At 40.3% G+C, this 27,505-nt stretch overlaps 1 protein-coding gene across 1 annotated transcript in view; it reads right to left on the reverse strand.

Moving 5' to 3' along the window:
- The window catches only part of ankrd52a (ankyrin repeat domain 52a), a 40,043-nt gene extending 12,765 nt beyond the window's left edge, over window positions 1-27,278 (reverse strand). The window contains exons 1-27 of the mRNA XM_036141330.1: window positions 27,063-27,278; window positions 26,343-26,426; window positions 26,147-26,225; window positions 25,794-25,864; window positions 24,023-24,223; window positions 23,835-23,922; window positions 23,457-23,599; window positions 23,126-23,338; window positions 17,397-17,475; window positions 17,167-17,281; window positions 16,953-17,035; window positions 16,740-16,857; window positions 16,591-16,659; window positions 16,353-16,493; window positions 13,175-13,237; window positions 12,936-13,047; window positions 11,857-11,928; window positions 11,569-11,770; window positions 11,378-11,465; window positions 9,746-9,863; window positions 7,800-8,019; window positions 7,619-7,706; window positions 7,421-7,504; window positions 6,274-6,419; window positions 4,294-4,376; window positions 4,076-4,158; window positions 2,323-2,414 (exon numbers count right to left, since the gene is read on the reverse strand). Coding sequence (XP_035997223.1) covers window positions 2,323-2,414; window positions 4,076-4,158; window positions 4,294-4,376; window positions 6,274-6,419; window positions 7,421-7,504; window positions 7,619-7,706; window positions 7,800-8,019; window positions 9,746-9,863; window positions 11,378-11,465; window positions 11,569-11,770; window positions 11,857-11,928; window positions 12,936-13,047; window positions 13,175-13,237; window positions 16,353-16,493; window positions 16,591-16,659; window positions 16,740-16,857; window positions 16,953-17,035; window positions 17,167-17,281; window positions 17,397-17,475; window positions 23,126-23,338; window positions 23,457-23,599; window positions 23,835-23,922; window positions 24,023-24,223; window positions 25,794-25,864; window positions 26,147-26,225; window positions 26,343-26,426; window positions 27,063-27,089 — 2,962 coding nt within the window. The 5' untranslated portion in view covers window positions 27,090-27,278. The remainder of the gene's footprint in view (window positions 1-2,322; window positions 2,415-4,075; window positions 4,159-4,293; window positions 4,377-6,273; window positions 6,420-7,420; window positions 7,505-7,618; window positions 7,707-7,799; window positions 8,020-9,745; window positions 9,864-11,377; window positions 11,466-11,568; window positions 11,771-11,856; window positions 11,929-12,935; window positions 13,048-13,174; window positions 13,238-16,352; window positions 16,494-16,590; window positions 16,660-16,739; window positions 16,858-16,952; window positions 17,036-17,166; window positions 17,282-17,396; window positions 17,476-23,125; window positions 23,339-23,456; window positions 23,600-23,834; window positions 23,923-24,022; window positions 24,224-25,793; window positions 25,865-26,146; window positions 26,226-26,342; window positions 26,427-27,062) is intronic.
- Between the last annotated feature and the right edge of the window lie 227 nt (window positions 27,279-27,505).

Raw genomic sequence — 27,505 nt, forward strand, 5'->3', positions numbered from 1 at the left:
CATTAGGCTAATACAGTACGTGACCAGTTAGTAAAATTATAGTTTTATAGCCTACCTTCCTATTTCTCATTTCACAATGCCTTTGAGCATACTGTAAAATTCTACCATACATTTTTTTCCCCCCATACTTTATTAAGACTTTCACACAAAATTCAAGACTTTTCAAGGTCTGGAAAACAGTGTTTTCCAGACCTTGTTTTCCATACTTATTAAGACTTTCAAGACTTGCGCAAGCACCCTGATAAAAAAAAGGCTTTTTCCACTACAGTGGTTTTAGGTTCTTGAACAGGGCTGGTTCTTAACTGGTTCTGCTAAAAGAACTGATCTGGGTTTTTTTTTTTGTTTCAGACTAGAGAACCAGCGTTAGGTCGCCTCATTACGTCACCTTCAGTCTCACTGCGTGATACCATGTTTAATTTAATAAAATAAGAGTACAGAAACAACTTAATTAGAAAAATGCTACAAATGTATCCCTGGAAAATTATCCCCTAAAAATCACCATCCTAAGTTATTGAGGCAACAAGAGGGGTTTGTGACAATTTACATACAGGGTTTCTGCAGAACTGATTAAATCTTATTTAATGCTTTTTTTTTAATGTCATTTGTAAAATGTTTAATGCCATCGACACCCATGACAGTTCAGATATATATGCAAAGACAAATTGGAAACTCTTAATGTTTTGTGAAGTGCCTTGAAATTATTATTTTAAGATACACCACAATACAAATTAAATTAAATAGTGGATGAAAACCTCCTGCTGCAAAAATGGCATGCGATGTTAAATGTTGCTGAACATTGTACTACATCATTAACACGAGATTTATGTTTTTTTTTGTAAAGAGTATTAACGGATGGGACTTAGCTGGCAAGCTTTTGATTCTAGTTCTGACAAACATTTTTGGTGTTTGTTACAGAAAATTAACCCGACATTGTTGGCTGTCGTCTGCTCTTTGAAGCTGATCTGTAACAGTCCAACTGCAATGCTGGAGCTTTTCTTGTCTCTCTTATTGTGTCTCTGCTTTGTCTTCTCTAACCCCCAGTGGGTCGTGGCAGATGACCGTTCACACTGGTTCTGGTTCTGCTGGAGGTTCTCCTCCCTGTTAAAGGGCAGTTTTCCTCTCCACTGTCACTTCATGCTTGCTCAGTATGAGGGATTGCTGCAAAGCCATCAACAATGCAGACGACTGTCCACTGTGGCTCTACACTCTTTCAGGAGGAGTGAATGCTGCTTGGAGAGACTTGATGCAACCTGCTGGGTTTCCTTAGAGAGGAAACCTTTTGACCAATCTGTATAATCTGATTGAATTTGACTTTGGAAAGAGCCTTGAAATGACATGTGTCATGAATTGGCGCTATATAAATAAAATTTAATTGAATGTGAGATCTCAAAGCGTTGACACCCATTGTACCACGCTTCACTCTTTTTGCTTTTTTTTTTTTTTTTATACAAACAGCAAAATCCTTCTCCATCTTTACCAACTGGCTGCAACCATGTCCTGAATTCCTCATTTTCCAGCCACTTTTGTTGGTATTTCTAATCCCCCATTCTCTACCTCCAGCCCCTAAACATCTTCTTCTGTGACTGGTTAGGATGAGCACCCCATGCTCCTACGCTTCTTTCCAAACATCCACCTTTACCACCGACCAGAAGCACTTACTGGAACGGTTCTGCATGTTTCTGCTAGTATACACATCTGACCAAACAGTTTATTTAGGTAGTATTTTTCTTGAAAAAAAAAAACAAATATTATTTTAATGCCACCAGTAATCAAATTCAATGCATTTTGATGCAATTTAAGGCCTTAATTTTTTTTTACAAAATCCCTTCAATAATAATAACCAATAATAACCCTGTTCATAATCCCAGAGCATCAGCTGACCTCTGATCGCTGCTAGCAATGCTGTAAAAAGCCTTAACAACAGAGCATTTGCAGCAGGGTTCAATAACCCTAATAATACTGTTGATGTTATAAATAAGGCTCAAGAATCAACTCAAAAAAAATGGCGCCTCAGTAGAAAACAGTGGCTTTGTGTGAAATATTCGACCCACTTAGAGCCCAAATGGTTGACACCAAAATAAACAGCGGAAAGATACGCGACTCCACGGCACCATCAGGGTTTCCTTTAGTCAGGTTAATTCAGACTTGTTTGATACGCAACTAATAAAATCCCTGTTCACTCAAAATGTCCTCGCCTGAGAATATCATGATGTACACATCTTCAAGGCTCCCTAACGTAGCCCTCATGTTACCTGCTAAATGTATAAAAACAGGGAAGAAGAAGGCATGAACAGGTCTCATAGCAGCTATGAAGCTCCTCACCTTCCTCGTCCACAGCCAGCACCGTGGCTCCTCTACTCAGCAGTGCCTGCACCACCGTAGCCAGGCCATTACGAGCTGCAAGATGGAGGGGCCTGCAAGACGAAGGGGAAAAAACAGAAGGTAAATTAGACAAAGGATCGGCCAGCTGCAATTACCAGTAGGGCTGGGTATCATCTAGGATGAGCCAGTTTGATACGATTCTCGATACATAGCTCACGATACGATAATATTCTCAATATAGCTCAGAGTGGATTTGATTTAACTCCAGTAACGATATTTATTACTTTCAAATGAATGCTCTGTCATTCAATCAACAAAACCAGACAAATATTATATTTATATTCAATTTATTGAACACTGATATATTAACAGGAAAATAAAGTGCGTTTGGTTCAATGCATTTAACGTATCACAGAAACCAAAAATGTGCCCAAACGTCTGATTTTAGGGATGAAGGCGCTTCTAAAATCCTGTCGGCCGTTCTGTAAATTTGTCTCACTTGCTCTTCCTCACTGTGAGCAGTAATGGTGTGCTGTAATAACGCCCCCTAGGGGTTGGGAGGTACATCGATATTAATCTTTGAAGCAATTTTTATGCACAGCCCTAATTACCAGGTATTTTTAATAAAAGATGCATTTAGACAGCAGCTCTTAGTTGAAGTTTTTTGGCTGTACATCTAAAAACATTTAACACTTTACTGGCTGGTTTTGCTGTTCTTTTTATATCTCTCTTTGCAGGTGAAGAAGCAGACTGAGGATGTTGTATCTCTCTCTCTTTTCTCCTCTCTTTCAACTTTTCTCCTTTTCTTCTCTTCTACCATCTTGTTTCAGTTTCCATTTAACATGAAATGTTCCCTGCATAAATTCTAATAAAGCTTCTTGCATATATAAATCAAGCGGAGCACCATGGCGAAAGCAGTAAGGCTCTGCTTGTGAAAGTAAAATCTGATGAGCTCTTTTTGGCATTAAAACAACAATTCTTATTACCACATTGCCAGACAGGACACAAAAAAAATAAAAATAAAATAAAAACGTTTTCATGTTCAAACATGGAAATTTAAATGCGCATACTTCCAAGTATTAAAATCCTGACAAATATGAACATGAATGCTTTTTTACAATAAAGAAGAGTAAAATGATGCAGTTTACAGATTGAAGCAAGAAAGCACTTAGCAAACATAACTCTAACCACTTTGTGAATAATTATATGTCTGGGTAGTGAGAAATGTCTGGACTCAAGGAGGACTGGTATTACGATTTTTCTTCTGCGCTGGGATTAATTTTATAAAATAGACAAAATCAAAGATCCAGACGAATCTGCTTATTTATAATATTGCTAACTGTTGCTAAACAATGAACTGTGTAGCTGCTACCTTCTATATATATATATATATATATATAAAAAAAAAAAAAACACATCCCGACTTGATGCGATAGTGGTGGATAAATGTCAGCATGTTATTTTGGAGAACTTGATTTCAGCCGTCTCTCTATTACTTCTCATTTCTGTCGTTTTAACTTTTCTTTTAAACAATTAAAATCACTGCAAATGACAATAAGGACAAAACTTATTTTCGTTTATTCATTCCAAACCCAAATGATAATTTGCACAGGTTTTGTCTAAAAATCCCTAAAGCTGGAGACAATCTACATCTTATTGTTTGGATGCTGACATAAGGGTTCGGTTGAAGGCTGTTCCTGATGCCGTTTCATTTTCTATTATGTAACAGTTTCTAATGTTTGTAGGTCCTTACATTTGCAGAGCACTGTTGGTGGCATTTATGAGAGTGGGATTGTGGATCTCTCCCAGAATCAGCAGAGCGCACATCTCATGGGCCTGAAGGAAAAACAACAAAAACAGAAACATTTACCTCGAAAGCCGTATTTTCTTGACTCGCTTCATTACTGGCAGAACACCAACGCTTGCTAATAAAAGGCTTTAACTACAGGATTACGTAGGTACAGTGTGTACCTTGCTGCAGGCCAGGTGCAGGGCAGTGTTCCTGTTCTCATCCAGCAGCGTCAGATCAGCCTTGGCTCGGTGGAGGAGGATGGCTGAGCAGCAAACAAAAACACATTTAGAACAGTCGTTAGGACAGAAAACAGTAGTTACGCAGATGGAATAAAGGTATTAGGGTTTTTTTTATTTACAAATAACATTTAATTGGTATGAAAATGATTTTGATAGGAATCCTGTTTTATGGTCAGAGCAAACACAACAAAGGTACAGAGTGACAAAGAGCTGTGCTATGCATAAAATCTCTGCGCTGAGGGAGGCATCACTCCCTTTAAAACCACCATCTTAGATATGAAATTACCAAAACTTCTCTCTTCTACTTTCCAGATGTTTAAGTCCTTGAGCCAACAACTTATCTTTGATACCTAATACTTAAAAGTTGTAAATAATAATAATAATAATAATTAAAAAAAACAGCCTAATCTAAATCCTGGGCTACTGAACATATAACAATAATCCATCGACATCAATATTTGTGGTTAACAAGCATTTTCTTTATACTGCTGAATGCATTCCCAGTTTGAACAACTTGCTATGTTTTCACCGACTACCTCCATCCTGCGTGCTCATATTATTGTTCAGTAGCCCAAACTAATTTGATTTAATTCAGTTTTGATCGGGTCTATTTGTGTAGATAATGTATCTACATAAACTCTTGAATAAATACTTACAGTAAAACATAATTCACTTGAAATTTACTGTCTTTATTATTAAAATTTCAACTAAATAGTGTGATAAAATATTTTTTCTTTTAGTGCTACGTTCACAAATTGGATCCTGAGACGTAAGCTTTTTATTTCTGAATTAAAAAGGCGTTCACTTTTATGTATTCTTGCTTCAGGTGGCCCTATATTCTATATTTGCAAAACTGTGTTAACATTTTATTATGTGGAATGCAAAAAAAAAAAGCAACAAAAATATTTTAGTAGAAATAAATGTAAAAACAAAGCTGCTTTCTAAAGGGAAATAATATGTTAGAATAATTAATTACCGTATTTTTCGGACTATAAGTGCCACTTTTTTTTTCATAGTTTGGCCGATCCTGCTACTTATATTCAGGTGTGAGTTGTATATCAAAATGAAATGGTAAATCATACTGACCAGCATGAACCAAGTAGTAAACATGTTTATATGTTGCTTCGCTGTTTCAGTCTGCATTCACGCAGAATGCAGACTGAAAAGCTGCTTGTCATCATTTCTGCTTATAACTTTTTGTTCTCTCTCTTTTTTCTTCATAGTAGGTACACCTGGTCTGGTGTTCTGTTATCTGAGACATCATCCAGGGAAGACAGATCACCCACTATTACCATCTAATGTAGAACAGATTACTGGATCAATGTGTGCTTCTGTGCTTTCTGTGTCTCTTTTATTGTGTCTCTGCTCTGTCTTCTCTCACCTCCAGTCGGTCGAGGCAGATGACCGTTCATACTGAGCCTGGTTCTGCTGGAGGTTTTCCTTCCCGTTAATGGGGAGTTTTTCTTCCCACTGTCGCTTCATGCATGCTCAGTATGAGGGATTGCTGCAAAGCCATGGACAATGCAGACAACTTTCCCTGTAGCTCTACGCTTCTCCAGGAGTGAATGCTGCTTGTCGGGACTTTGAAGCAATCAACTGGTTCCCTTATATAGGACATTTTTGACCAATCTGTATAATCTGACCCAATCTGTATAATCTGATTGATTTTGACTTTGAAAAGTGCCTTGAGATGACATGTTTCATGAACTGGCGCTATATAAATAAAATTGAATTGAATTGAATTGTAACGTCAGTTGTTAAGTCTTGGATTGTGTGAAATAAATTTCTTAATTAGTGCGACTTACATCCCGGAGCAACGTATAGTCCAAAAAATACGGTAATTGGAAAATTAGTGGTCTGATTAGTGAGAGGAAGGCTTGGAAGAATCCACAGCCAACAGTGAGCAGGGTTAATACTGACCCACAGTGCCGCTGAGTCCCCTGTCAGCAGCCACCATCAGAGCAGAGCGTCCACTTGTATCCACGGCATTGATCTCTGCCCCGTGGCGAAGCACCAGCTGAAGTCCTGCAACGTCCTCAGCAAATGCAGCGGCATGCAGGGGGGTCCTATAGAAACAACCAACACAATCCATTACTAAGATTATGAGTGAAATACTGAGCAGCATGTCAGGCTCATCTAGAACCAAACATGCATATTTTCTGAGGCGATGCCGAGTCAACTTTCTTGACAGTTTCTCAGCTTCAACTTTCTGGAAGATGGAAAATAACTTGCTTTGTACAAAACACAGTTTCTGCTTACCAGCCTGTACTTTTTCTCCACATTATATCAGATTTGTCAAAATGAGGATAACATATAAGCATCTGCAAACTAATCGCCAGCTGACCGTATTCATAGGTTCCTAATTAGTCAAAGATCTACTACAGCACTTTTACTAAAACTAAATCCTTCGTAGCAATCTGCCGTAGCTCTGCTACATTCTGGCGCGGCTCGTTCTGGGCGGTGCTGTGGCGTCACTAACTCGATGGCCAGCAGCTAAGATCAGCTGTTCTCTTATTTCAGGATCCGTTTGGAACCATTAAATATGGATCCCTTGTGTTTTACATTTAATTTCACCGTAAACCGTCCCAGGGGCGCGCTTACATGCTTCTGGATTATGCCTTCTGCATAAATCAAAGTTAGATCAACAATTAACGTTACGATATTCGGGTTTTGATGGCGAAGCGAGTCACTTGGACGCATCAAAAAATGGATTTTATGTAACCCGTAGCGGCTCGTGGTGTTTACAGACATTAAATATGAGCACTGATCATTGATCGCTCACTACTCAGACCTATAAGATTAGAAATTGGTTGTTTCCCGTCTCAGACCCGGTGGATTTCTACTCTTTATTTTCTTCCCCTCATACAGACTTTTTTGGACCTAGCATCAGAACCGTTGCCGTCCTCTCAGGCCCACACTATTCAAGCTATGGCAACACTACAGACGCACAGATGAATGGCTATAAAATATCAATAAAATGGGCAAATATCTGTACATTTTATCGACCGTCTGATACACCATCTTCCTCGCCACATCAAAGTTTCACACCTGAGCCGAGTCCACCTACCTTCCTTTGGCATCTCTGGTGTTAATCATGTGGACCCCGGCAGATTCCACCAGCCTCTCAGCGGCGCCGCTGTGGCCGTTCATCCTACAGACGACAAGTCACCCATTAAGCCTCGATGAAGCAAGTGTTTTTAACGCAAGCAGTTCATTATGAAGCCCACAGACACGTATCCTGGTTATATGCAACGTTAATACTCACAGAGCACAGTGCAGGGGAGTGAAAGGGTTTCCCTCTTCATGAATAAGTGTTTTAAATTCAAGTAAAACCTCCAAACAGTCTTCGTGCCCTGAGAAGAGACGAATCGACACGACAGCGCAGATTTAATAACTGCGGCGTTTAATATTCAGAGTTTCTCCACAGATAAAAAAACCAAGCAGACCTTTGTAAGCAGCCCAGTGTATTGGGGTGTATTGTTTGTTGTCCAGCAGTTTATCTTGTGGGTCGGTGGCGGTGGCAGCCTGCACCAGACTGGCCAGTATCTCTGTGTGGCCTCTGGAGGCAGCGTAGTGCAGCGGCGTCCTACCCTGGGCATCCCGGCATAACGGAGAAGCTTTGTGCTCCAGCAGAGCTGCTACACAGTCATCGTGTCCCAACACTGCCTGTGTAAAGACAAACAAATAAGAGTGACGTCAGCGACAAACACAGCGTACTTTTTTTTTGTCCATCATTTTACCTCAAGATTCACAAAGCTGTATCTTCTCCTGCATTGTTAACATTTCAATTGTTTACTTTTTAATTACAAGCTGTATGCAATGAAATTTCGTTCTGTTTGCACTCTGTACATACAAGATGACAAATATAGATGTCTAAGTCTAAGGTAATAAATGATTCATCTATAATTCGAAGTAGATGCCGTTAATGTTCTGTGCTCGACTTTAAATTGCATCTTTTGTTTTTCATCCAGTACAATTATGTTCAGTGAGAGAGAGACTGTATTGGCTGCTGCGACCATCTGGGTCCCATCACCTGCTCTCCACCCAGATATCATCAGTCGGCGTAAACCATGAAACACTGACCACCAGGAAGGTGCTACTTTACAGATTAAGTTCATTTTATCATCTTGAATGAGGTTTTATAGAAGGAGTGGGTGCCGACAAACATTAATTAGGCATCAGGGATCCCTTTTCCAACTTTTTATACACACTGATTAGGGCTGAACAATTAATCGCATTTTCAATATAATCGCGATTTAAAAAAAAATCGCAATTTCCAAATCGCAGAGTCTGCAATTTTTGGCTTTGTAATAATTAGGGAATTAGACGCGTCCATTAGGTGTTGGTAAAATGTTTGAAGTGGGTTTGCCTCCACATGGAAGAGAAGACAGTTGCAGAAGTGAGATAATCTAATTTTATTACTTGTTTTAGAGTTTATATAATCATACATAGCATTAAGTACTGGTCAATCAGTTTAATACATAGACTTGCTTGTTGGTTGGACTTTATGTTCAACAAGGATTGATGTCCAAATCAATTAAAAGCTGTTCTCTTGAACAATATTCTGATTAATAGAAATATTAAAAGTTCTTGTTTTAAATAGTCCTTGTTTACAAACGTCTTTATTTAGACGCCATTTTTGTTGCTTGTAGTTAACGCAGAGAAAAGTCAAAATTGCAATTTTGGTTGAAATATATTGTAGGCAGAACGCAATTATTTCTGCTCTGAGTTTAGATGCTGTGGGTCTTTTAGCAACTAATCTGCACAGTGAGGAAACAAAATGATTTGTTGTTTGTATATGTTTAAAAAGACATGATAAATTAAACTGGAAAAAAAAAATCACATTAAATCGCAATATTAAGAAAAAGAAAAAAAAATCGCAATTAGATTATTTTCCAACATCGTTCAGCCCTAACACTGACGAGAAATAACATCATGACCACCTGCCTGATAATGTGTTGGTCAGTGTTTTATTTCTAAATAGCTCTGATAAGACCACCACTGGATCCGTAAAAATGAGCTTTGGCGTCTGGCACCAAGATGCAAGCGGCAGATCCTGTAAGCCCTGAAATGTGCGAGGTGGGGTGTTCATGGATTAGACTGGTTTGTCTAGCTCATCTCACAGGTTGAGATCTGGACCAGTCAACACCACAAAGTAGTTGTTAAGTTCCTTAAGCCATCCCTGAACCATTGGTTTCTCTTTAAGTGTCCAAAAAAAGGTCAAAATATTCAGATTTCTCCCCTCCAATATGGGATGCCAATCATCTAAAAATCATCTCAATATAAACCTTCAGTATTCCAGTATTAAAAAAAGTCAAACTTTCATGTAAAACCTAACCCTTGTTGTGTCTATCCAGTTTTTAATTCTGTTGATGTAGCATTTTAATTTTACCCCTCTGTGCAAAGCCGTGTGTCCTCTCTTGTCCTTAGCGTCTGGTAGGGCACCTTTCTCCAGCAGGAAGTGGACACAGTCAGTGTGACCTCCCAGGACAGACAGCATTAAAGGGGTTCTGATGGGGGACAAAAGCAACAATAAAGGTTTGTTCAACCAGCTTCACAAAAAGGGTTTTAAAGGGTTCGGTCATGTGAAAAAAAAAAAAAAAAGTGACACCTTATGAAAGTTTGTGCGTTTGCCTGAGATGTTTGTGGACATTTAAATCCAAACTGAACAGTAAACCATGGGAGGTGTGCAAGGAGGAAACCTTTTCTCTTTGAAAGAACCATGAAGGTCAGACTGAAGTTTGGCAGATCATACAGAGACAAGTCTAAAGCGTTTTTTATCCGAACAGCAGAATGGAGGAGGTGTTTGGTGTGAACCACATCCACCATCCCAGGACAGGAAAGCATGGAGGTAGAAGCGTCACGGTTGGGGAAATCCTTTTGCTGCAGCAGGACCCTCCCAGCTCACCATCACAGGACTCACCACGACCATTACCATCAACTAAAGAGTGCTTGAGGAACATGTGAAATCTGGCAGAAAACTGAGAAATGGGACAGAAATGGCCTAGTCAAAGTCAAAAGGATTCAATTTTAGCCATTAGGGGGTTAGGGTTAACCTGACACTAGCCAGATTGACGTCGCTCCGCCTAGCTTCACTCACATCCATCTGGGACATCTCCCATAGAAAGTGATTTCTCCAACCAATTTTATGGTCTGGCCAATCAGGACGCAGGGCTGGAGTTTCATAAATGTGACGTAGTGGAGAAGCGACCGTGAGACTGTTTTGATTCAGACAACAATGGCGGCTCGCATCGAGGAAGCAAGCTTTAACATTGATGCTGCTATTTCTTCCGTGTTGTCCAATCTACCTAATATTGTTTCATTAAAAGAACATCAGAGAACGGCTCTGAAGGCTTTTGTTGGTGGAAACCATGTTTTCGCCCTTCTCCCGACCAGATTTGGCAAGTTTTGTCTTCCGGGGCGGAGCGGTTAGCGTGAACCATGTTAGGAGGCCTTTAGTCCTCAACGCGGTCGGCCCGGGATCGACTCCGACCCGCGGCGCTTTGCCGCCTGTCTTCCCCCCTCTTCCTGTCAGCTCACTGTCAATAAAACGCGTGCCACTAGAGCCGCAAACACATAAAAAAAACATTTGTTTTTTCCTGCTTCGCTCTCACAGCGTCACGGGTTGGCTTCGGTGTGAGTGGTTGAAATAGCGCGTCGATAAAGATGACAGACAAGTGGCTTATCCAATCATATGCAAGGATTTTTGATAAGGCCCAGCCTTAAATAAAGGCAATTCCTATGGAGATGTCCCAGATGGATGTAAGTGAAGCTAGGCGGAGCGACATACATCTGGCTGGGGTCAGGTTAGGTTAGGGTGGCCTAACTTTTTTTTTTCAGCTTAAAAGCAAGGGAAAAAAAAGTTCATGCTTTAACAAGTAAAATGAGGTTAATCCTTTAGCTCAGAGATTAACTGAAACAATTAGACATCCACACGTGATTTGCCTCGATAAAGACGTACACGTCTGACTGGGTGCCAGATTGCATTAACTTAAGACACTACATTTTAAAGAAAACAACTCACTGGCCAAATTTGTCCGTGACATTGGTGAGATCCCCCTCCTCCCCGTATTCGATCATCATGCGCAGGCAGTCCGAGTGACCGTTGGTAGCTGGTTCCCCGGGAGAGAGAGAGAGAGAGAAGCAAAGACAAATTAAGAATAAAACTGACACAAACACGGCGCTAAAGAAAGCTTTCAGTCCGGGGTACAATACCTGCAACGTGAATTGGGGTCCACATGAGATGGTTGTCGTTGAGCAGACAGGAGGCGCCCTGAGCTAAAAGCACCTCCACGCAGCGCGCGTAGCCTTTCTGCGCCGCCAGGTAGAGCACAGAGCGGCCGGCGGCGTCCTGCATGTCCACGTAGGCGGCCGTCTCCGTCAGCACGCGCAGGGCCTGCCAGTGGCCCCGATCAGCCTGGGAGAGGAGGTTAATTAGTCTCAGCCTTGGTTTTAGTTGAGATTAACGGGCTTCCTGCAACCAGAGGTCTGCGCAACACTTACAGCGAGATGGAGAGGACTGACTGGAATGCTGCTCTCTATGTCTCCAAGTGCATTAAAGGACATCTCCAAGAGCTGTAAAAAAGGTCACAAGCAGCGGTTTAAGCACATAACTTTACAGCAGAGGAAATAAGAGACAAACATAAAACTAACTAGAAAAAGCTGTTCCTGCGTAACAGCGAGTGAGAATGCTAATCTGCAGAATGATTTGAGCAGAAGATGCAGAAGAGAAAAAGTAGCTGAAAAACATTGAAATCAGATTTAAAGAATTTTAAAGAATTTAAGAATTTGAAGGGATTTAAATAATAATAAAAAAAAAGAATTAAAAGAAATAGAAGAATGTGAAGAATTTGAAAAATTTGAAGGAATTTGAAGAATCTGAAAAAATTTGAAGGAATTTGAAAAATTTGAGGAATGTGAACAAATGTGAAGGAATGTGAAAAAAATTGAAGAATTTGAAGGGATTTAAAGAAGTTGAAAAAATTTAAGAATTAAAAGAAATAGAAGAATGTGAAGAATTTGAAGGAATTTGAAGAATTTGAAAAAATTTGAAGGAATTTGAGGAATGTGAAAAAATGTGACGGAATGTGAAAAATTTTTTGAAAAACGAAAAAAAATTGAAAAATTTCAAGAATTTGAAGAATTTAAATATTTTAAAAAATTTGAAGAATTAGAACAATTAGAAGAATTGAAAGAATTAAGAATTTGAAGGAATTTGTATCAATTTGCATTGTTTTCAATGGGAACAGCAAAAAAAAAAAAAATCGCACAAAAAGTGAAATATTGTAAAATGTTTTGATACTGAAATTGTTGAAATCGGTTGAAGTATGCGGGAGTAGTTAGACGCCAACGGAATAATAATAATAAAGAAAATCAGGAACTTAATAAGTGAGAATGCTGTATAGCATTCTCACTGATAAGAGTCTATTTGAGAGCAACACCCAACAGCTCAGTGTGAAATAAAGCTTTAAACCAGCAGTTTCTAACTTAGGCACAGAGATCTGATGCAGTTCTGCAGAAAAGCCAACAAGGCTGGCAGTGAGCACGATGAACAAAAAACACATTTCAGGAGGAAAACCCACCAGCTCCAGGTTCTGCTTGTTGCCGTGGTAAGCTGCATAGTGAACAGCGCTGTAACCTTTTGAGTTGACCATGGATGGATCAGCACCGTTGTCCAAAAGATGCTCCAAGCAACTGTGGGGGAAAAAGCAGCAGAGAGCGACACTCAGCGGGTTTCTGTCCGTAACTCCACTGGTTTAGGGACCAGTGGAGTTACGCCGGGGAAAAACACGAGACAGGCGAGAGGGAAGAGAAAACTCACAAGTACGACTCCTTCGTCTCATCCTCGGTATTTTGATGGTTCCCGGAATAATGACGATCAGTTCTGAAAAGCAACGATGAACAGTTTTTGCAGACGTTTGCTGAGCAAAGCTTTGCCTCGTCAACTCAACCGGTCAAGTGACCGAATGCAGGACAATAAAAAACGGAGACGCACAGAAAATGGTGTCATTCGCCTCGTTTTAACAATTCCTCAGCGGGGACAAACTTCCACCCCCTCACAGCTAAAAGTTAAACTTGTTAAAAGTTATTATGAGGTGTCAAGCATTTCTGCAAAGGAGAAAACACTTTACGTATTAAAAAAGATTCATGAAACATTCATTTATACGCAGCAATCTGACACAACAATGCTCTTGAGTCCAATTTGTGAATTATAGCCCTAATTGCAGTAAATGCACGACCGCTGCTGTCGCCGCTTTATTTTAGAACAGAGCATGGTTCTAAAATAAATAAAATAAAAGAGCATTGTCCCCTATGTGGCTTGTAAACTGCAAATTAGACCTTTTTTTTTAAGTTTTTCTTTTATGCGTGCGATTGGGTTAATGTGGTTCTGGTGTAAAGCGCTTGCTTTCAGTGGTCGGTATGACTAGAGAAGCGCTAGTATATGTACAGAATTTAGACATTACCCGCTTAATTATGAGCTATATTGTGTTGTTCTGTCACATGGCACCCTAAGCCAAAAAAAAAAAAGGATTAAACGGGAACGCCCTTGCAGACCGTGGCACCCAGAGGAGGCAACAGACGTAACATGATAGCACCGTTTGCTAAAGGTTCAAGGTAAAATTAGAGCTGTTAGTGAAAGAGCTACCTTTAGTATCAGTGAAACGAACCCTATCGCCATTTTACTGAGGCAGAATCAGATATACTTTAACAATCCCAGAGGGAAATTACTGTTTCAGTACAGACAGCTTTGTGACTGTGCTGAGCGGGTACCGAAGCTGATAACAGCTAGCGTTAGCTTATGTTGACCAGGAGGTTTCCACGTGGACAGAAGCTTTACTGACCATTTTATATTGCCCTCAAACATCAAGGCATTTAAAATAAATGATAAATGCTAAAACACGTACTTGACGTAGGCGATAAGTGGTAGTCTGAAGGTTGCTTTATGCACGTACGTTCCGCTCTGAAATGCAACGTCTGCAGCATTTATGCTCCGTGCTGCTCTTCCTCTGAAGTAGCACTATTCTCCTAGACTCTAGGGGGCAGTATTCCGCTCCTACGCCAAGCGTACTACACCCCACTACAAGTAGAAGTAGAAAACACAGCTGTTTCCAACATGTAAGCCTCTTACTTTCTTCCAAGAGTGATGGAGCTTTCTGTTCTGGAATCGGTAACTCGTTGATCACAGTGATTTTTTTTGCGCCGAATGATAAATTCTAGTCTATATTTACGAACCTCCGCCAGCAGGAGCTCTTGCGTAGTTACAAATTTTCCCAGGTATGCGGTGCAAAAACCTTTGGCTGTGCGGAGGGGCGTGGAAGCCAAAACAACGTAATATGCATAAACCAGGCTTCAAGCAGCGGTCCTCGAGGGCCGGTGTCCTGCGACTTTTATTTGTTACTCTGCTCCAACACACGAGTCAAATAATTTGGTCATTAGCAGGACTGAGGAGGTAATTCAGCCATTTTAATCAGGTGTTTTAGATCAGGGTCACATCTAAAAGCTGCAGGACACCGCGTCCCCGAGGATCAGAGTTGAGGACCGCTGGTGTGGACTTTCTGAATTGGCTTAAGTCACTGTCCTACGGAGCCCCTAAAGGGACATGGAGGGAAAAAAAAAAAAACTATTGCTTTTGACTGACTTAACTATTTTTTGTTTCTCTTGTTGTGTCTCTGTTCCGTCTTCTGTAACCCCAGTTGGTCGAGGCAGATGACCGTTCATACTGAGCCCGGTTCTGCCGGAGGTTTTTCCTTCCTGTTAATGGGTGGTTTTTCTTCCCACTGTCGCTTCATGCTTGCTCAGTATGAGGGATTGCAGCAAAGCCATGTACAATGCAGATGACTCTTCCTGTAGCTCTACGCTTCCCCAGGAGTGAATGCTGCTTGTCGGGACTTTGATGCAATCAACTGGTTTCCTTATATAGGACATTTTTGACCAATCTGTATAATCTGACCCAATATATATAATATGATTGAACTTGACTTTGTAAAGTGCCTTGAGATGACATGTTTCATGATTTGGCGCTATATAAATAAAATTTAATTGAATTGAATTGCGAGATCTCGCAATGTTTTTGCGAGATCTCGCAAAAGGTTTTCCTACGTCATATATATATATATATATATATATATATATATATATATATATATATATTTATTTATTGAATAATATATTCATTGGTGAATATATTATTCACCAATGTCTAAAGGTCTGATGCCTTCACGGAGTAGATGCAAGTCACAAAAACTTGGACATGTAGACCTGTATCTCTGTTTTAAAAAAATAACATTATAATATAAACGATATCTTTTAATCTTACTTGTGAAAAGTTAGCCCTCGAGCCCTGATGTCAATAGTCTGTCGATTTAAACAAAAATACACCACCCAGTGCTATGGTATTATTAGTGTGTTCAGCTTTAATTATCAGGTTAGGGTAGCAGGTCGACCGCCCCAAGATGGCGGCCGTAATTCCTACGCCGCGACAGTCAGTGCGGGGTCTACTCTTAGATTATGTCTATGGTTTTATTCTTTTTACTTTGCACCTCCACTGTTGTGTGTCTGTTTTACGTCCGGTTCACCGACGTAGGAAAACTTTTTCTTTAAATCTTTTAAAATGTCTCTCACTAATGTCAAGTCCATGTCTGCAGCCAAGTACGGATTTAATGTCTTTATATGTCAGGCCAGTACTAAAATAGAAATCAATAAACTTCTCCCATGGATGACGTGTTTGCGCCTCCATTGTTTTGTGTCTGTTTACAACTTCTTTTTCTATTTAATGGTGGTTGGCAAACAACCATGTGGTGACTAACCAGTAATGAGTGTGGATCAGGCCGTTTGTTTCACTTCCGGTTCGTTGACGTAGGAAAACCTTTTGCAAGGTCTCGCAAAAACATTGCGAGATCTCGCAATAGTTTTTTTCCCCTCCATGTCCCTTTAGGGGCTCCGTACTGTCCTTATTAGGGGGTAAAAAGCAAAGATTAAAATCTAAACAGGTTTCCTACCTGCTGAAGGCTTGGGAGGCAGCAGAGTAGTGCAGGGGAGTACAGCCCGTCTGGTCTTGCTCATTAACCTCGGCGCCAGCGTTCACCAGAGCCACAGTGCACTGGTACCTCCCATTGGCAGCCGCATAGTGCAATGGTGTCCTACAGGGAGAACGCCAGGAAGAAATTAGGCAAGGACTGAGAATTATACCAAGATTCATGGTCTGAAAAGGTCCAGACGAGATGATGCAGAACTCACCTTCCCATTATGTCTCTCTTGTTCAAGTCGGTGCCGCTACTTAAGAGCAAGTTCAGACATTCAACGTTTCTGTAAAAAGAAATCGTCATCAGAAAAGACAAACGCAGACAAAATGTTTTCTTAAAATGTGCAGAAAGGTTGTTATGTACCCTCCAGAGGCAGCGGCGTGTAGGCAGGTCCTCCCAAAGTTGTCAGGGGTGTTTATGTCAAACCCGGCCGATAGCACGTGCTCTTTACTCATGGATGAAACTATACTATACAGCTGACCTGAAGGGACATTAACCAAACGAGTTAAAGTAGATATAAACACGGATTTTAACAATTAAGTAAACCGAAGTGGAGATATTTAAAAATAAACAAACCTGAGGAGAGTAACTTGCGACAACAGTCTGAAAACCCGTACAGCACAGCTAAGTGCAAGGGGAACATCCCATGGATCCCACGTCTGGTAAACAAACAAATGTGTAAAATAAAAAAACGCGTTCAGTGAAACTTGCTGCTTTATTTCATATTCAGCATCTAATGCAGCCAACTGCAGCGCTGCAGCGTAATAACGTTGTTTTATCCCCCCCATACCTGGCCGTGTCTGCTCCGTTGGTCATCAGCGTGCTGATCAGCAGTTCATGGCCATACTTAGCAGCAACGTGGAGGGGGGTATTGCCATATTTATCCACACAGTCAATTTCTCCACCTGATGCAAACCAAAGTCAAAGGAGGGAGCATTAAGATCCACATCCAAACGCAGAGAACGGATAAAAAAAAAAAAGTATTCCTGCAGTTCAGTCGGACAGAAAAGTCCCAGTTACCGTTTTGGATGAGGATCTGAGAGCGAGTGAAGCGTCCATGAATGGCTGCCATGTGCAGGGGGCTCTTCCCTTCTTTGCTCTGAAGAAAGAAAGAAAGAAAAACACTTTTTTTTTTTTTTTTTACAAAAAATGTACCACAAAGCTTTTCCTGCTGTGAAAGAACAAACTTTAGATTAGCTTTTTTTTAATTTATTACAGATTTAGTGTGTAACTGTGTTTGGCCACCGTCATGCCTCAATTTCCCCACTGTGGAAAAATAAATCTCATTTTAGAGTATGGTCTACTGTGTTATAAAGTAATGCCAGGCATATTTTGACAATGCTACTCTGAACCTTTATTATCTGGAACTGAACCCCCCTGAAGCTTTAATTTATTCTGGGGTCAAGTTTCAAAACATTATTTACACCTGGAAAACATTAATACTAAAAGTTAGAACGCATGAAATTTACGTGGTGAATGGTAGCAGCTGAAAATACCATATTGTCCTTATTACATTCAACTATTAAATCAAAAGAACCTCTTTGTCTACATAAACTACTTGAAATGTTGCCACTGTAGACTGGCACCCTGACTGGTTATTCGCATCACCTGTAAGTGGCATTGATGTTATGTCTGACTGATGAATGCGCAAAGTTACAATTTACAATAAAAGTCTGCAAGCAGAGCTTTCTCCTAAGACTTGCTGCTTTAAAAAAAATGTTCCCGAACAAAATATATGATTAAAAAAAAAGCATGGTCTCCAGCAAGATGACAGTGAGGAATAGGATAAAAGATGCATAAACTGTAGCTAAAACAGTTTAAATCAACATATCGTTATTTGACTCCGATACAAAGAGAGGGAAACGTACGCAGTAGGGCTGGATGAGATGGGGGGAATCGTTAAAATAGAAACCATATTAATCGATAGCGATAATTATGAAAAAATTCAAAACATGCATTTTAAGTGCAGCCCTGGCTGTTTTATGCTGTTGATTTAAGGATGTATTTTTAGATAAAGACACACGAACACTAAATTCAAACCTTTATGCAAACAACTTTTTAACAAAACTGCAAGTTTTTAGAAGTGAAAAAGAACACGTGCTCTCTGAACTCTGAAGGGGCGGAGCTTGGAGACGGGAGCGTTCCTGGGTCTGTTTGTGATTGGTTGGGAGGATGTAATGACTGTAATATTAACCTACATGATAGGCTAGAATGCAAAAGGAAGGAAAACTGTTATTCTAATAAATATTTAATTGACCCTTTTTCTTCTATCACACCAAACATCTATCAATCGATATATGTTGTTATTATCCGACCCTAGTATGCAGGCAGCATGGCAGAAATATTAAAGATACAAAACTGCCAGAGCAGATAGGAGACTCCACTCCGTTTCCACATCGCAAATTAATCATGAATCCCGTTTATCCCGCCCTGGATTACAAAGCAGGATTTTTTCCCCCCTTAAACTGTTGCACTAAAATAATTCCCTGCATCTGAATCACTCACAGCCCCAGTCACTTATCCACCGTGTCCGCTGTGTGTGCCTCCAATAACTGTCTTCTGGTTAAATTTGATATTAATTGGTGATGATGTCATCTAGCGGCTTTTAGCACAGCCAATAGCGACCTTGCTTGCCGAGTAGTTGGCAACCGCCCCCGGCAACCTGTTAGGATCATGTTCTATTCCAAAGTGTTGACACTCCTGATAAAACTATGCAGCTCGGTTCTACTAATCTGACCGGTCTCGTTACACTTCAACACCTCGCTTCCCATGCCCACGCTACGGGACCAGCTGAGTATATAAACTTGTTAGGATCTACAAATGAATCTTATGAAATTGTTTATGCATGGTCTGAATACACAGCACATAAACTGTTTTTTTTAAACAAAACAAAGGCTATCACACTGCAAAAACAAACCTAAAAATAAGTAGAAATGTTCTTAAAATTTGTGTTTTTGTCCAAGATTTGAGCAGGTTAATAAGATTATCTGCCAATGGAATGAGTATTTTGACCCTGATAATTAGCCATCCTTCACTTGAAATAAGATGATGGAGATTAGTTGTTCCTATTTTAAGTGCAAAAATCTCATTCCATTGGCTGATCGTCTTATTTACCCGCACAAATCAAGGACATATACACTCATTTTAAGAAAAGTTTACTTATTTTTAGTTCCATTTTTGCAGTGCAGAGACACAAAGTGAACGAGGTGAATAGGGATTGAAGTCGTGTGAATTATATTCAGGGAATTGTTTTAGTGCAACAGATTCAGAGAAAAAATAAAAACTGTATTAAACATTTTATCCTGCTTTAAAATGGGGGCAGGATACTTTTGCAATGAAACAACAGAGGCTCTCCTGACTGCATGCGGGGCTTTCAGGATGAGGTAGCAGCAGGCTGGTGTGCCTGTCAGACAACGCTGAGGGAAGCAGGAACTCCAGCGGCAACTCTCGCTGCTGCCTCATTCCAGTGACTCCAGAACGACTGGTGCTTTTGGTAAAGTCGCCATTAAGACAGGAAAAGTCGCTAGAGTTCTTGCTAGTTGCTTTTTAAAAGAAAGTCGCTTCAGGGGTCTGAAAAGTGGCTAAATTTAGCAACAAAGATGCTAAATGGGCAACACTGGACTGTCACCTCTGGTTTTCCTTCCCTCCTGAGAGCAGTGCACTGTGGGAGCTGTTAGCCAGCTGCCTTAGCAGCCAGACAGGAAGGAGCAGGTGGTGTTGGTTTTTCAAAATAAAAGTTATGTAGAAGCCAATATGTATAAAGTCTATATAAGAAACAAAACATTGTGTGTTTCACCGGAAAAGGCAAATCGGTTTTGACCGCTTGGCCGGGAAACACTATCAACACACAGCTGGACGTTTGTATCATCTTTCGTTTTATAAACAAGCAAAAAAAATGGAAATAAATCGGCTTTTGACTGCAAGAACAGCGTCTGGACATTTCCTGTTTACCATCTGACCGCAGCAAATGCGCGTCAACCATAAGATTCCGGTTTAAAAACACTCCAGTGGCTTTAAGCGTCGGCTTAGCCCCTACAAGTACATTTTAAATTTCATTATATTTAAATTCATTACGAACTCTAATTATGGTTAATATTAGTATAAGTGCGCAAATATAGGCTATAAATAATATAGGCTATATCTCTCACATGCTTTTCGTTGTTTTAATTATTTTATAATTTTTAAATCCTTCTGAAGGTGTGGTGGCTTTTATTTTGCAGTGGCGGTCTGCCACGATTAATTATATGTAGCGGAAACCCTTCTGCTTGAGAGCAGAATCCCTGTGAATTGAGTTCCTCCCTTTCCTGGAAAACAAGCGCCTGTGACTGTGGCTCCATTCAAATATCCTTAATAACATCTAAATCCTGCTCCTTGACCTTTCACAGGGTCAACAGTAAGAACTCTATCATGACGAGGAAAGGAGCTTCAGACTGCTGTGCCAATTTCGGACAGCCGTTAAAGCCTCAGTGTATAAGATTTTTACCCATCTAGCGCTGCGCTACATGAATTACGGTTATCGTGTGAAACGGTTTTTGGCTCCGTCCACTTTTTTTTTCTTTCTAAAGTTGCTTGTAAATTCTGTGAGTAATGTTTTTTTTGGGCTCGTTTCTGAACGTGCAGTCATTTATTTTTGCTCTAAAAAGGCGACTATAAACACGAGTAAAGAGACACGTTCTTGCTGCTGCACTACAGACAGTGAACACAGCTGATATCCCCCCCACCCCACTCCACTTTACACACAGAGGGAGACAAACAACCGAGCTATCTCTGCCTGCTGGGAGGACAGAGTAGCTGCTAGACTACACTGCTCTGTTTCTAACATAAAGCCCAAATTCCCCATTATATGGAATTAACTAGGGCTGTGCATAAAAAAAAAAAAAATTGATACAAAGATGAATATTGATATTTTTAAAAACAATTTAATATCAATATTCTGGCTTTCAATATCGATATGCCTCCCAACCTCTAGGGCGCGACTTTATGGCACATTTTTGGTTTCTGTGATGCGTTAACCTCTGCATCAGTTCTAAATCCCCACTCCGTCATAAATTATCTCTGCCTGGTAATAATAGCTACGGCGATATAGCCTCTCGTTTTCTCCTGGTTATTACTTCTTTTTCTTTTCTTGGTTACTTTCTCTTCCCTCTTACTGGGTGAAGATAATGGATGGTCCTCCATTTCAACAGAAAACGGCATATGGAATGATCTACGATCGTCTTTGCTTGTTTATATTCCTCCTCCACGGACAGAACGTCTTCATATAGGAGACAGATGGGGAAAACGAGTTTGTCTCCTTTAGGCTTCTGAAATCAGAAATAGCGGCGCAACATGACGCCTCCCAGTGGGCGCACCGACACCTCTGTGTTTATGAGAACGCCTTGATTTTGGATGTGATGGTATTAAACTTTGCCAGAATATGCATTTATAAAAGCAATACTTGATTTTTGCTAATTAAAAGCCGAATCAGTCACACGCCATCCATTTAACTACATCATTACGTGACGGAAACACGTGCGTTCTTCCTTACTGACTGCACTATTCGCACAGCACTTATCATGGCGACCGCTGTCGCGCTTCCGCTTTGGCTAGAGACGGTGTCGCAATGTACATCTATTTTCCGTGTTTTTCCCAACACAAAAGGCATACTCCATAGCGCCAAAGGCAATATTTCATCAGATATGTTGTCCTTGGAAGGTACTAAAAAAAGTAATCATGAAATTGAATTTTTAAAGCTTAAGCTGCTCTGTATGAGACTTTTTTCTAGTGTTGCCCACAAAAAATTGGTTTTGTCTTATACATCATGCACAGGGTTCCCACACCTTGGTGAACATCATATTCAAGGACTTTCCAGGACCAATTTCCTCAAATTCAAGGACCACACGTGGCGGCATTTACCTACTGTGACCGCTTAATAGGTTATCATATTTTAATACAATGCAAATTTAATAAGACTAAACGGCATAGAAGTTGTTAGGTCAGAAGCAATGCAAGAAAGTAGACTTAATTTATAGCCTACATTGATATTGATCATATTCATAGCCTACATTTATATCCACAGTACATGGCTATGCCATACTACATTACATATAAGATGTACATTAGCCTACCGTTTCATGGAATTTTATGGAAAAAAGTGCAGCATTGAGATGTTCAGAATTATATCAATTTGTTTCACTTACTTTCATCTTTGATTAAGCTAGTTTTTGACTTTGACTCTGAAAAGTCGCTAAATATAGCGACAAAGTCGCTGAGTTGGCAACACTGCGTGAACGTAACCTATTGGACGCACGTAGGCCTAAACCGTAGCCTACCAACTAACGAAGAAGAGCGAATGTACTTTTGCAAATCAAAAGTCTGCGGAATTAACATATTTTAAAAGATTGTGTGGTAGTAAAATAATGACATATGAGTAGTCATCCGTGTGAACTTTCAACCCCACAAAAAAATTCAAGGACTTTCAAGGACAAGGTGTTCTTTTGGCTGTTTTCAATAACTTTCAAGGGCCTTGAATTTATTTTTTTCAGATTCACAAACTTTCAAGGATTTCAAGGACCCGTGGGAACCCTGCATGCAACTAGAAACGGCAAAAAAAAAAAAAAAAGTAGACTTAATTGTCAAGACTTTTTCTAAACTAGATGTATTGTGACAATTTAATATCAAATACTCGAGATCTCACTGCTCTCTCAGTTTGGATCCAAGTCTGTGGACACTGAGCTCATCTGTAAAAATGAAAGCGTTTGTTTCCAAACCTGCTGGTTGACGTCAGCCCCATTGTTGACCAGCAACTCCAAGCACAGGGCACCATTGGTGGAGACGGCAGCCAGGTGGAGAGGGGTGAAGCCACACTTGTTGGGCTGGTTGACATTAGCTCCGTGGTTCACCAGCTCAGTAGCCACGGCTTCCTGCCCCATGTAGCAGGACACGTGGAGCGCAGTGTTCCCAAAGCCGTTGGGCTCATCAATCTGACCATGAAACACAATCGAAGCGTCACACTTTAAACGAGGAAGAATTTAAAAGGAGGTAAATTGACTAGTTAAGTCTATATACAAACACTTTGAATACAAAAGCATAACCTCTCACCTCTGCTCCCATCCTCAGAAGGTACTTTACAATTTCGATGTGACCACTGGCAGCAGCAGCGTGGAGAGGTGTATAACCCAGCTTATCTTTGCAGCTCTTGTCAGCGCCACGGGATACCAGCATTTTCACAACCTCCAAATGTCCTGTAAAAATCCCAAAAGGCAAAAAAAAAAAATTTTTTTATATTTCATCTACAGTAAATATCTAGCAATAGAGAAGACTCCAAGAAAAAGCCTGGTTGACATGTTTACTGGTATGTCTTTCCCTCTCACATCACATTTCCTTACATGTTGCTGCTCTTTATTTGGAGAAACCTAACTATGAAGATAAAAACATCTAAATAGCAATCATGGTGATAAATAAAAACTATTTTTTTACCCAAATAAGCAGCACTGTGGATAGGTTGTCTCTCCTTCTTATCAATGGCACTCAGGTTGGCTCCTTTGTTCAGCAGCAGCTTCACCATCTGTTCGACGACCAAAAAGAAATGAGAAATTAACATTGAGATTTTTGTTCAACTGTGAAGAGCATCTGCAGAGGTTAAAGGTTAATCCTTGCAGTCTCACCTCCTGGAAACCACTTTGAGCTGCATGGTGCAGGGCAGTGCGACCGGTGCGGTCTGCCATGTTCAAGTTGCTCAGCTGGGTCAGCAGAGCCTCTGCGCAGCGGGTGGCGCGGTTGGCAGCGGCCACATGTAGCGGCGTCTGCCAGAACTTGTCCCGAGTGTTTGCCTCAGCGCCGCGCCTCAGCAGAAGACCCACTGCCCTCTGAAGAGAAGAGAGCCACCGAGGTTTAAGGTTTTCACTAAATTAATACGTTTATTACAGCTTGCACTATTCACCCACAGCCAGGCCTGGGTTGGTGTCAAGGTTTACCGAGGTCTTAAACGGTTTTCCGTCCTACGTTTGCAAGAGTTTACTGGGGTTAGGGCTGAATGATTTTGGAAAATAATCTATTTGCGATTTTTTTTCTTAATATTGCGATTTAATGTGATTTTTTTTCCCAGTTTAATTTATCATTTCTTTTTAAACATATCAACTTGTTTCCTCGCTGTGCAGATTAGTTGCTAAAAGACCCACAGCATCTAAACTCGGTGCAGAAATGATTGTTTTCTGCCTATAATATATTTCAACCAAAATTGCAATTTTGACTTTTCTCTGCATTAACCACAAGCGACAAAAATGGCATCTAAATAAAGATGTTTGTAAACAAGGACTATTTTAAACAAGAATTTTTAATGTTTCTATTAATCAGAATATTATTCAAGAGAACAGCTTTTAATTGATTTGGACGTCGATCCTTGTTGAACATAAAGTGCAACCAACAAGCAAGTCTATGTATTAAACTGATTGACCTGTACTTAATGCTATGTATGATTATATAAACTCTAAAACAGGTAATAAAATTAGATTATCTCACTGCTGCAACTGTCTTCCCTTCCATGTGGAGGCAAACCCACTTTAAACATTTTACCAACACCTAATAGACGTGTCTAATTGTTACATAGCCAAAAATTGCAGACTCTGCGATTTGGAAATTGCGTTTTTTTTTAAATCGCGATTATATTGAAAATGCGATTAATTGTTCAGCCCTAACTGGGGTTATATGAGATGCCAGAGAGAGAGAGAGAAAACAAAACGGCAGAAATGTTATCTGGCTGAATAGAGCAAAGAGTAATGAGTGCTTCGCCTCACGTTGTTGCTGCACGCTGCTGAACAGCTTGCTGAAACGCAGGTTGAACATATTTTTTTTAAAAAAGATGACAAGAAGTGATTCTAAACACAACTAAAGGAGCACCACCCTTTAGTTTGATCTTTTATTTTGATAGAAAAGCACATTTAGCCAAAAAAACAAGCAGGAGTCTGTTTGGCACCTGACTGCAGGCCGGCTACCCGAACAGGCAGCCCAACTAACGAGAAAAATAATATCAGCGTGTGTATGCTGGCCAAATAAGGAAATAAATGGCAAAAATAAACACTATTCTCTGCAATAACCACATCAAAACCACCACTAAATTTAGGACACTTATTCTATATATTTTTACACTTCTAAATTTTTAAATATTACAGGCAACATATTAACTGTACAGTAGTAATCTATTATTTTATTTTGGTAGCAGTAACAAAAATCATTGTTTTTTTTCTAAATAAATCCTAAGATCAAGTTTCACATTTTTTTTTGTTTTATATTTCTGTAGAAATACCCTAAACTCTATATTTAATGTGTTTACATATAATTTAGAACTCAGATCTCAGTGGATAATCTACGGATAGAGCCGCAGCTGAGCATTTAATTCAAAAATTAAATGATAATGGACGATTTCAAACCGACACGTACTTCATTCCTTGAAGCAGCTGCCCTGTGCAACGGGGTCAACCAGACGTTGTCTTTAGCATTTACACTGGCACCTGAAAGAGACACATTTCCACCATGAGTACAAAGCCACAGAAACCTGCAAGCAAAACACAACAAAAACGGGAATTTTGGACTATAGGCAAGTTACTTCAGTTCAAAGAAATGTCTTTCAAATCAGAGCTGCTTCCCCTACCCCCTTAGACATGTAGAGTTAGGGTAGAGAACAAGGGGCAAGAGAAAAGGGATTCGGTCTTAGAAAGAGCATGTATGGCGTTTGTCTGAGAAAGGTACCTGGGTTCTTGTCTGGAATAAATGCAGGAAAAAAGAAAAATCACCTGATTCAATGAGGAGGTCCATAATATGGACATCACCCACACAGGCAGCAGCATGAAGTGGCGTGCGGCGCTCTTGGTCCTATTTAAAAGAGACAAAAAAAACACACACACACACAATATGTAAACACTGGGGATTTAATTTGCATGGCAGCCATTGTGATCTCCCTTTAAAAGCTCGCTGTACTTTCACACATACCAGTGCATTGACATCTTCCTTTCTGTGCAATAACAGTTGAACTTCTTCAGTATTACGACTGAATATGGCCTGGACCAGAGGAGGCTGAAACAGACGAAAACAACGCCTTAGTTACAGCGAAAAATGATGCAAAAAATTAAATTAAAATACCGTAAAAAAAAATTCTTAAAACTAATCCGGATCGATGACTCGAAATATGCTAATTTCTATCTATCTGACCCGCCGCAATAACAGGGAAAACACATTTTTTTCAAATATAATAAAACGGTTAAAGACATCAGCATGATGATAAATTATGATTTTTTTTAAACGTTTGACGTAGTTAATTAAATGTGGAGCTAATTTTCTCCATTTCTTTCATTATTCTCCCCAGTGGATAGACCAAGCCCTGTTAGAGGCCTGCAGGCCCCATTCTCGGTTCTTACGTCAGCTAGCTAAAAGGCTTGAGCTAACTGCAGTTACGGAGCTGGCCCCGGCCCAGACTACGGTCCGGGCTTCGCTTCCAACCCCACAAAACGAAACCGTACATTAAAAAAAATCAGGTCAAAACGCTGCACACATGATGCCAAAATCTAAAAAGAAGCATGCAGCAGCAGCAAGCGGCGGAGTTATTAGAAGCGGGTCGGCGAATACGTAGCATGTTGCGCACTAGAGCAGGTTATCTCCAGCAAATAGACTGCGCCACAATCCAAACACGGAGCGCTTTCCTTTCAAGCCTACCTGGTCTACGATGTTAAGTACTCCCATCTCCCAACTCAGCCAGGACGGAGCTCCTTCATGAGGCTAAAACTTCGAGGTAAAGCTGCAGTGCAATTACTATTTCCACCTCTCAGACTACACCCGTAACCGAAAGCAAAAAAAAAAAATTAAATGCGGTCTTTCTCTCTCGCTCTCTCTCTCTCTCTCTCTCTCTCTCGGTCCGTCACTGTTGTTGTCTGTACCCAGGCAGCGTCTGGTCTGACGATGGCGCTGGTCCGCCTACAGGCGTGGCGGTCCGCTGGCGGCTTTCGGGGGTGGAAATGTCGACACCTTGTGGCAGGAAAGGGTAACACACCCATACGCACCAGGGTGACAACTATTTTGAAGGTCAAAAGAGACCTTTGAAATTTTAGAGACCACACGAGCCATGAGTAAAAAATAAGTTTTTGATAATCAATTTTAGC

This window comes from Fundulus heteroclitus, chromosome 1 (assembly GCF_011125445.2).
Source record: "Fundulus heteroclitus isolate FHET01 chromosome 1, MU-UCD_Fhet_4.1, whole genome shotgun sequence".
Lineage (NCBI taxonomy): Eukaryota > Metazoa > Chordata > Actinopteri > Cyprinodontiformes > Fundulidae > Fundulus > Fundulus heteroclitus.